The 11,663-nt window shown below is 33.2% G+C and overlaps 1 protein-coding gene across 1 annotated transcript in view; it reads left to right on the forward strand.

Annotated features, from left to right (window-relative positions):
* Nucleotides 1-1,452, forward strand: part of LOC109045315 (prenylcysteine oxidase-like) — a 7,541-nt gene extending 6,089 nt beyond the window's left edge. Inside the window, exon 6 of the mRNA XM_019063177.2 lies at nucleotides 181-1,452. Within this exon, the coding sequence (XP_018918722.1) occupies nucleotides 181-842 (662 nt within the window). The 3' untranslated portion in view covers nucleotides 843-1,452. The remainder of the gene's footprint in view (nucleotides 1-180) is intronic.
* Nucleotides 1,453-11,663: the final 10,211 nt, after the last annotated feature.

Below are 11,663 nucleotides of genomic sequence, written 5' to 3' on the forward strand. Positions count from 1 at the left end.
AGTATTAATAAGATTAACCGACACTGGAAAAATATGTCAGTCAGAGGTTCTGAATTTTGGTTTTGATTCCTTTTCAATTAATCGTCCAGCCCTAACTGACATAGTAATATACGTCACATTTATGTTATAAAAAAAAAAAAGCAGAATGAACAATTTACAATATTTTTTTTTTTTCCTCAGGAGATTACCAACAATATGAGCTCACCTACGACTCTCAAAATGAAAAGTCATCAGAGCTCTATGACATTGTAGTAGTAGCGACGCCTCTCCAGCAGAACATCAACTCAGGCATCTCATTCCAGGGCTTTGAGCCGCAACTTTCAGAAATAGCGGGCTCCTATCACCAAACTGTGGCCTCCATCATCCACGGCTACCTAAACTGCTCTTACTTCGGCTTCCCCGACCCAAAGCTCTTCCCATTTTCCAGCATCCTGACCACAGACACTCCGGGGCTTTTCTTCAACAGCGCCGCCAGCGTCTGTCCGGTCAACATAACCTCCGGCTTCCGCCGAAAGCAGCCTCAAGAGGCCGGCGTCTACAAGGTCTTTTCCCCAAAACCTCTGGAGAAGAGTGAACTGAAGACACTTTTTAAGTCCTACTACTCAGTGCAGGTCACAGACTGGTTGGCGTACCCTCACTACGGAAGCAGCCAGGGCTTGCCACCGGTGGTGCTGCACGAGAACTTGTACTTCCTGAATGGAATGGAATGGGCTGGGAGTGCGATGGAGATGAGCTCGGTGGCAGCTAAGAATATAGCACTGTTGGCCTACCACCGCTGGAATAGACAGCTGGAAATGATTGACCAGAAGGAGCTCATGCACAAAGTGAAGACAGAATTGTGACACAGCCCGTACTGTATGTCATTATAAAGACACTGTGAAGTATGATAAGAGGGATTATACTTGTCAAACCTGTTAGAGACTAAGTAAGCAACAGCATGTTTTCGATTCAGCACAACGCGGCTTAATTTTAGTTTTCCTTTTTTGATGCAAGATGCAAAAATGGTTGCATGTCTGCTTGTCTGCCAGATGTTGTGTGGTCTCAGGCTAAACGCGCGATCTGTATCAGGTGGCGGTAATGCGTGGGATGTTTTCTCCATTTCTGACCAGCTTGGTTTGTCTGTGAGCTCACTTGTCATGAGCTAATGTGATGAAGTGAAAACGTTGTGTGGAAAGATGTGAGAGTAATTCTCCATTTGTTTAGGATTTTTTTTTTTTTTAATGTTTGCTGAAGAGGTCTTATGGTTTCACGATTCCAATTGATCTTGTGTTTTACATGCTATGTATGTGTAATGTCACTGGGTGAGGAAAAGTATTAGCAGAATTTTTAGCTTTGGAAACTAATTATTAATTATGATGGCTTGACTTTTACATTTCAATAAATAATGGCTTTATCAATCTCGTTAGGCTGATAGGCCAGAAGCAATAAAGAGACATGATTGCTGAGCAAAAAGTGACCCAAAAGCAATTATGACTAAAACTTCAGTATCACCCTGCTCCGTTTAAGACCCCGTAGCCTCATACAGTCCAATTATAACACCTCCTAAGTACGTGTTAATATGTTTTAACTTCGTGTTCCTCAAAAAACCAATACCAACTATAAACTAAATATTCAAAAAAATACACAATTTTAATTGCGTGGTCCTGAAAAATTTTAGACTTCTTATATATTAAGGGTGTCGCAATATACCAGTATCAATGATAACCGTGATATTCAAAGCAACAATTATCGATGATGTGATAATTTAGTGTGTGACGATATACCGCAATATTTAAAATGAACCATTCTCTTATGATAACACCACATGTAAAAAAGAAGACGACGCATCACTCCCAGCTACTCCAAGGAGAGCCGTGTTCGGCAGAGTAAGTTGTCATTATTTAACTAGTAGTCATAGAATGGGAAACGTTATATTAACCTGTTAACAGTGGTTTTCTGTGTTCATATATTTAAGTAAAGGGTGATTATTTTAATAAGCACTGCATTTTCTTTACTTGTCTTATTTTTGTATTTGCAATCAATACGGCCTGTGCGTAGTAACACTTTATTTCTCTGTTCAAATCTATTAACAGTTACACGATTAAAACTGAGCGACCACATTGCTACATTAAACTCTGTAAAATGTTAAGTTGGTCGCAGTGCCATGCATTTAATGCCTCAACTGCGGTAATCCTTCAGTAAGGTTCATTAGTTAACATTAATTAATTCCTTTAGTTAACATATGTAAATAACATAAATAATAATGAACAATATTTCCACAGCATTTATTAATCTTAGTTCATGTTAATTTCAGCATTTACTAATGCATTATTAAAATCACAAGTTGTGTTTGTAAACATTAATGCACTGTGAACTATCATGAACAATGAACGACTCTGTTTTTATTAACATTAACAAAGATTAATAAATTGTGTAATCAATGTATTGTTCATTGTTCATTCATGTTAGTTAATACATTAATGTTAACAAATGACATCTTATTGTAAAGTGTTACATTAATATTTATTCATCATACTGCTGAACTTGACAGTATTTTCTCTCTTGTTATTTCATAGGAGCTTAAGAAGACGGAGAAAGCCAGAGTCTTGTGCACTGCGTTCATCAGTATCCTTATGTTCGTTGGGTGAAAAAGAAAAACTCAAACAAAGTAAAAAGTAATTTGAAACCCAAGGTTTCTATAGATATCGCAACATATCGATATTGTGAATTATTATGGCCACAATAACCGTGATATGTAAAATCTAATATTGTGACAGCCCTATTATATGTATGTATATATGTGTGTGTGTACATACCTTAAAATTAAGCACTGGAACCTCTTAAATATATATATATATATATATATATATATATTATATATATATTAAGTTGCATGATTTTTTGTTTTTCAAAGAACCCTCTTAAGCTCACCAAGGATACATTTATATAAAATATTTAAAAAAAGCAATATTTTGAAATATTATTATTCTATTTTTTAGACCGTCTGACACACACTTGTTTTCTACTGTAAATTAAAATATCATTTATTCCTATAATAGCAAAGCTGAGTTTTCAGCATTATTACTCCAGTCTTAAGTGCCACGCGATCCTTCAGAAATCAGTGCTGCTCAAGAAACATTTTTAATTATAACCACGGGATGCACGATGATATCCAATATGCCGATAATTTTGAAATAATTTTGGCTGATAGCTGGTGATGATGTATAATTATTTTTTAATTTTGTTTAGTTTTTAACAAGAACTTATTTGATAGAATTAAATAAACAATAATAACATTCTTTTATAATGACAGTACATTGAAGATTTGAAAATAACTATAAATAAACTATATATTAATCCCCACATTTTTTTTTTCAGAAAGATGCAGTTACATTTTATTTTAAGATTTAACATTTGTAAATGGTCTAAAGCAAAAGAGTTGTACAAATTATGAAAATCTTTTTGTACCCATGATTTGATTAAAAAATAGTGCATACAACACATTAATGAATAAATCAGTATATATTATTTAATTTACGTGTCGTGTTGGTGATTTTTTTTTCATGTAAGCTATGGCTTCTGACCTTAAAATCAAAACATATTCCTGATTTTATGGCATCAATTACTGCTTGATTTAACCAGAAACACAGTCTAAATATTATTTGTGTTTTTTGCTTTCATTTTATTAGATGTAGGCCAACAGCGCCCCCTACGGAATTGAAACTCCTTACTGATCGGGCTTTAGGACCTGGGGGAGGCTGCACGTGCTATTACTGTTTACTCTATCATACATGCATCCTCAGATTAAATACAGCGATCCAAAACAGTGAATCCAGTCACCATTCAGGCGAAACTTTGCTTCAAGAATGAGCCACAATGCTGACGTGCTCTAATCGCGAGCACACCCTGAGCACATGTGAGTTGATGTATTCCTCATATCATTAAAACATATCGGCATATTTTTTCATATCGGCCGATATTTACATTTAAAGCCATTATCGGCGGATCCGGATATCACTCTGATAATATCGTGCATCCCTACAAGTGTTGAAAACAGTTGTGCTGCTCAAGATTCTTGTTGAAACAGTGATATAGTTTTTTTTTATTATTCTTTTCAGATTCTTTGAAGGATAAAAAGTTAAGAGGAGCCACTCTGAACAAATATATATATATATATATATATATATATATATATATATATATATATATATATATAAAGGTGTAACAATGTACAAATTTTTACAAACACAATTCATCATTTTCGGATAAATTTAATGCATCATTGCTGAATAAAAGCTCATTTTTTAAAAAGCAAACAAGAAAAGAAACAAAAACAAACTCTATAACCTTTTAAATGTTAGTTATTATATTTTTAAACTATATATTTTTATATACTGTAAACTATTTTCCTTGAGAAGGGACCAGAAATACTCTTGATATATCAAAATTTTTTTTCATGCTCTATAGCTTAAGGCATTGTAGTAATCCAAGCATTCCATAAGCATTCCTGTTTGTAAAAGTATTCAATATATTGGGCAATGTGGATCATTATAAAATACTCCATTCAAATTTTTTTATACATACATTTTATATATATATATATGTGTGTGTGTGTGTGTGTGTGTGTGTGTATAGTATATATATATATATTCAGATTTAACATTTATAGTGGTTACACGTTTGATTTCATTGTTTGTAATGTTCTTTAGTTTGTGTGCCTTAAAACTTAAAAAATAAAATATTCCATACTGTATGTATCTGCTACAGATCAGTAGTAATTCTAAACAAAAAACTATTATGAAAAAAATAAAAACATGAAACATACTGCTAATGTCAGAAATAACAGAAGAGGGCGCTGTTACAAGAAGTGAAGAGTTCCCCTCTTTCTGGTCTCTCTGCTTTAAGCTTGTGGAAAAAAGGCCTTGTTTAAAACGCTGTGAGAAGCTACAGAGATTCTCTGGAACATTAACAGTTTAAGTGTTGTCAGCAAATATGGGTTTTGAGCAATGCTTCACTGAATTCAAATGCCACAGTGCGTCTATTATTAGTCAAAGTTATGGGTTTATGGTGTTAAAAACCTTAATTTATGTTGCAAAGTGCATGTAAATTGTGTCTGAATGAGTTTTAATATACATAACGTCACATACCAACCACCCACAGCACACGAGGATGCAGTCTTCTATCTTTAATACTAATTTTAAATCTTAAATACTCTTAATACACTGAAGAAAAAAAAATGGTACTCAATTTTTTTAAGGTAAGTGGTTGCAACCAATTTATTTTATCTAAATTAAGTTGACTAACTTTCAGAAAAATGTATTTATTTAAATGTAGCTAAATGAAATTGATTGCAACCACTTACCTTAAAAAAAAAAAAAGATTCATTTTTTTGAAAATTAAGTGAATCATTTTTTTCAGTGTATTCTAATTCACTATTCTGTTGTATTGGGTACGGGACCACTCTGATATTCACAGTGCGCTGATGTAAATAGCCAAGCATCAAACTTATAGTGCGAGTGTGCATTGCCAACTCTGAAAGCTGAACTGATTAGAGAACAGTCCATCTAGCACACCCGGATCCAGGAAACAGCATAGACAAACAGAAAAGCATTTTTTCTTCTTCAATTGTTTGCTGAATCTATTTACACAGTAACCCGCTCATAAATATTGAGCCCATTTCAGAAGCATATCTGCTTGTGACTGTGCTATTGTGTCCACATGCACTTGAGAATAGCTGTAACCAGTGTAGATTCAGGTCTTCAGGCCATGAAAACTTATGGTTATGGTTGCAGGAGTAAGTCTGGAACATCCATCCATCCATCCATCTGTCCATCCTTTCTCCAAACCACAGATCCTCTTTAGAGTCGCAGGAAAAAGTATTCTCTAGATAGGCACGGTTTAAAAGGGCTCACTTGATATTTGACTAGTGTCATGTATCTACTACATTTTTTCCCCCATTTGTTGTTGTTGTACTTTTTTCGCAAGTAAACTACTTTCCCTCCCAAACTGTCATTACTGTAATGCATTTGGATTTTTTCCCACTATTAATTCATTCTAAATTTTAATGATGATACTCATGAATACAATACAATACTATATGTAAAAGCTTATTTACTTCTAAAATAAAGTATGTATATGTATATATATTTATATATGTATTTATGTATGCTGATTATGCAGTTTTAAAATATAGTATTTATTTATTCATTCATTTTGGACTTTAGGGTGAAATATGAACTGGATGTTTTTGTAAGATTCACCATAAAACATTTATCTTTCTTATTAAAAATGCTGAATTATCAAATATGCTGATTTGGTGCTCAGTTATAACCAGTTATTAATTATTTTTATTATCAATGTTGGAAACTTTTTTTTTACTGCTTAATAATTTAGTGGAAACTGTGAAACAGTACTGTGAGTGGTATAAGACTATGGAACTTTCCGTAGCATAAAAAGTCATTTCCGTTTGTTTGCAGTTTCCACCTGCATATTTATTGATTGATCATTTGGTAATATGTGCTCTTTCTCTGCGAATGACTAAAAAACCCTGGAGGATAGTTTTTTGTTTATGCACTGAAACTCAATACTTATCACATTGTACATCTTGTCCTTTCTTTTTTGTTTGTGTACAATGTGTTACCATGACGAAGTGGGCCATTCATTCTCTCAGAATCCCAAAGAATGCAGAGTTTGGCAAAAAAAAAAAAAAAAGTTTGAGAGCGCATTTGGATTTATTCTGACATCATTGTTCTTGTTCTTTCACAGCTGGCCTAGTTGATCCTTATATTTGGAGCGGCACTAAGCAACAGAACTATTTCATACCTGCAGATCATTACACTAGAAGTACAAAACCACCTTTTATTATTGCTATTATTTAGTAAAAGGCTTGGCGTGCAGCCCGGGGCCTTGGAAAGATTCCTGCTGACGGACCCTTCACAAGCAAACACAGGCCCTTCCCTCTGATGGAATCTTGTACTGGGACATCTCAAACACATTATATACTAAAGCTACTGAAATTAAGTCTGGATTTGAACTTGCCTTTAAATGAACATATTATGGATTATGTAATTCATATGGCTATGTAATGCGAGTAGTGAATGATAACAAAGACATGTTTCATTATTTGCAAACTTAATACATTAATTTCTATTTAAGGCATAAAATGAATTAGCCTAATTTTGTCAATGTTGCAACAATACACACTGTGTACTACCAGTAAAATCTGGAATAATTAGGATTTTTTCATGTTTTTGAAAGAAGACTATTATGCTCACCACAGCTCCATTTATTTGATCAAAAATACAGTAAAAGTATTAACCAATTTAAGCCCACCGGCAACTATAGTTGTCATTTTCCTTTTGTTTTATTTCTCAATGATATGCAAGAAAACAACCAAATAAAGAAAAAAAAAAAAAAAAAAAAACAAACAAACAAGGTATTCACTTCCTTCCTTGCCATCCCATAGACTGGCAAGTAAATAACAGTGTCAAGGTCCAGAAAAGGTATGAAAGTCGTCGTCAGAATACTCCATCTGCCATCAGACGTCAAATCTGGGTTATATGAAGCTACGGCATCCTTGAGGTGCGGATGACACAGAAGAGCATACGGTGATATGGAGAGACAGAGGAGACTGTTGACAAAGGAATTGTTGAATAAAATCATTATTTTTGTTTTCTTCGCTTACAAAAAGTGTTCCCGTTGCTTCATATAACCCAGATTACATGTCTGATGGCAGATGGAGTATTCTGACATCGACTTTCATACCTTTTCTGGACCTTGACACTGTTATTTACTTGCCAGTCTATGGAACAGTCACAAGCCTCCCGGTTTTCATCCAAAATATCTCAAATTGTGTTCCGAAGACGAACGGAGCTTTTACGGGTTTGGAACGACATGGGGGTAAGTAATTAATGACAAAATTTTCATTTTGGGGTGGAGTACCCCTTTAATAGGTTTATAAATCAAGTTTATTGGTCGTTTAGTGATTTTTGCTTTCATAATATCCCACCTTAAGCATAACTTAACCCTTTAACTGACATCTCTACTGTACAGTAGATCTTAATTTGATAGGGAATAAATCTGTCGAAAGAAAGAGATGAGAAAGCAATCTTTCCACAGCTCTACTGCCCCACTTCTGTATTTGCTTTTGCAATGAGGGGGGGGGGGGGGGTCCAGTTTTCAAGTGACAGCAGCAGTTTACAAACTTCAGCAAGTCACACAAAAGGAAGAATGGAAAGATAAAGAGCTAACACATGGGATTGATTGCTGTAAATGATCTTTCTCTCCCTTTTATGACATTATTATAATTGGTCAAGGACCCTAATTCTTTTTATAACTAGTAGCTTATGGTTCAATTATAATGTTGAAATTCAGACAAGTAATGAGTTTCCATTTACATTATTATATGAAATCACCTACTACAGTCAGCCATTGAATACTATGGGCCTAAAAATATAATTTAATTATTTTTAGTTATTTATTTTCATTTAACTAACACACCTCTAAGAATGAAAATACCTACATGTTCAATAATAAGTAAATAAATAAACAATCATGGATGTAGCCTACACATGATAATTATTTAAATAAGCATATATTTTTTAAAATATATATATATATATCATTAATTTCATGAATATCAAGGACTTTTCTCAGGGTTAATCCATTTGACTTAATCAGTATGTGCCTATTCATAAAATAGGTGATATTTTACATATTTACATCACAAAGTATAGAATGCAAATATGTTTATGTCAATTTATAAAACTACTTGTACCTTCACTGCTTACGTAAGGGAAAGTTCACCCAAAAATGGAAACTGTGTCATCATTTAGTCACTCTCAAGTTGCAAACATATGAGATTCTTTCTTCTGTTGAGCACAAAAGAAGATATTTTGCAGGATGTTGGTAACCAAACAGTTAAATGCGTATTTTTTTTTCAGGCATACCTTTTTTAGATGTCATATTTTCTTCGTTCTATTTAATTATCTTTATTTATTTATTTTTATTTAATTCATTATACACAATACCCCCTTGGGCAGCATAATGGCTGCTCTTTGTTCTGCACTATGTTCCACCACTTTAAGACAAATGGATTTGTTGTGTTATCATATTCAAGAGATTATAAGCTAGATGCAGCCTTTTTTGGGGTTTGCATCGAATTTTCTTCGACTTTAATGCATAATAAGTTTGTTTATGAATAAAGATTGAACTGTTGAAAGCGTTTTTTGTTTTTGTTTTTTTGAGTTAGATGCCAAATGCTTTCCTCCTATACAAATTTGACATTGAAGGGGTGAATGCAACATATTGGCCCACTGGCAACTATAGTTGCCGCACATTCAAATACAATTTTCAAGAAAAAAAAAAAAAAATAAGGAAAATAAGGACACAATCAACATAACTATATGCATGAAACCATTCAGAAACATTTGGGCACAAATGCGTTAATATTGTGAAATATATGTATATTTAAAATAATTTGTTTCTGTAATACTGATTTGATATTTAATTATTATCAATTAATAATAATAGTTTTTATTTTTATGGTGAAAATGTTTTTGCTACTTAAAGGGATACTCCATCCCAAAATGAAAAATTTGTCATTAATCACTTACCCCCATGTCGTTCCAAACCCGTAAAAGCTTTGTTCGTCTTCGGAACACAATTTAAGATATTTCGGATGAAAACCGGGAGGCCTGTGACTGTCCCATAGACTGCCAAGTAAATAACACTGTCAAGGTCCAGGAAAGTATGAAAAGCATCGTCAGAATACTCCATCTGCCATCAGTGATTCAACCGTAACGTTATGAAGCGATGAGAATACTTTTTGTAAATGAAGAAAACAAAAATAATGACTTTATTCAACAATTCCTCTCCTCTGTGCCTCTCCAAATCAGCGTAGCGCCATTTTGACAAATCTGAGCAGTACGCAGGCGGCGTACACTCTTCTGTGTCAGGGGGGTAAGGGAATGATGACAAAATTTTCCTTTTGGGGTGGAGTATCTCTTTTATAATTTTGTGGAAACTGTGATACATTTTTTTCTCTCAATATTCTTTGATGAATAGAAAGTTAAAAACATTTTCTTTATCTTTTGTAGTATTCTAAATGTCTTTAATGTCAATTTAATGCATTCCTAGTTTCTTTCCTTAACATAATAAACCCAAACATTTGAATGAAATCACAAAAATATTAAGCAGCACAACTGTTTTCTAAATTAATATTAAGAAGAAATATTTGTTGAGCAGCAAATCAGCATTTCTGAATGATTTTTGAAGGATCATGTGACACTGAAGTCTGGAGTAATGATACTGAAAGTCCAGCCTTGCTTTAGAAATATTGCATTGAAAATATATTCAAATGCAAAACTCGTTTAAGTTCTTTTAAATTGTAATACTATATTTTAGAATATTACTGTATCAAACAAATGCAGCCTCTGTTTGCATATAAATACATTAAAATATTAATTACTACAAACTTGGTGTTAAAAGAGAGACTAAATTAACAGAACATTGATTTGTGAAATATTATTTGTATTGTGCCATACCATGAAATAGAGGTTGCTGTAACTATTTGTTTTGCATTTGAACTTTAAAATACAGCATATAACTTGAATTAAAGTCATTCAGTGAGCTTATTTATTATTTTTGTTATCTGCATTTCTAAGAAGAAAATGGATGGATATTTAGCTTGAATGGGGGAATAATATTAACCAAAATCAAAATGATATTTGAGCTTTAAAATAGTCACTTTTTGTCTTAAACCGTCATCAATAAAAAGGGATTTAACCGTTTCAGCAATATAGACATCATCAGCAGTGATCCATAAAGCTTGGGATAAAACTTTTGAAACCATCTGTTTCTTCATTAATTTAGCAATTGCCCACAAACAGCTCTTCACACTCTGCTTTTGTGATTATTGGAATATTGTTAGTTTATTGGTTGCTATTGAGAGGGATCAATAAAAAAAGACAATGAATCAGCATGTTTCAGCATGCTAACACAGATATCAAGATCAGAAAAAAAGTATTTCTTACTCTCTGAATCAGTCACAAGATGCAATTATGCATGCTTGCGCCAAGACAAATAATAGTAAAATTAATTGAAAAAAGAGACAACATTTGCACATATACAAACACTACAAACTGGCAGGAAAGAACAATAAATCAGTGGTGAGGGAAGTGATGCTAAAAAAATTGTTACAGAAGAAATTTATTTGTAATACTAAATTTATATTTTATACATATTTATGTATTTTTTTTATTTCATTTGTTCTATGGGGGCAATATTACATGCATATAATATTTCAGTTACAAAAAGTCACTCTTTACCTAGATTCCAGCTCTAAACGCTCTGGGCATTCAATCAAACTACATGAGCTACATCCTGACATGCTTCGCCAACATTCCTGAAGAGAATACTTGGCTGCTTTTCCTTAATAACCAAGACAAAAAGCTCAGTTTTGCAACATTCATACATTCAATGGCACAACAAAGCTAGTACTAATTTATTAAAAAGCATTTAAGAGCACGAGAAACGCCTTATAGTAATTACACAATACGAATACATGTATAGTATTATTTAATATAGTTTTACATCGCAGGGAAATTTTACAAACAGGTCGGCTCAAGGTATTTAAATAGCTTGTTTTGGGTCGAGAACGAACGCTCGTCTTGATTGGCCAGTTG

Source organism: Cyprinus carpio, chromosome B21 (assembly GCF_018340385.1).
Source record: "Cyprinus carpio isolate SPL01 chromosome B21, ASM1834038v1, whole genome shotgun sequence".
Taxonomy (NCBI): domain Eukaryota; kingdom Metazoa; phylum Chordata; class Actinopteri; order Cypriniformes; family Cyprinidae; genus Cyprinus; species Cyprinus carpio.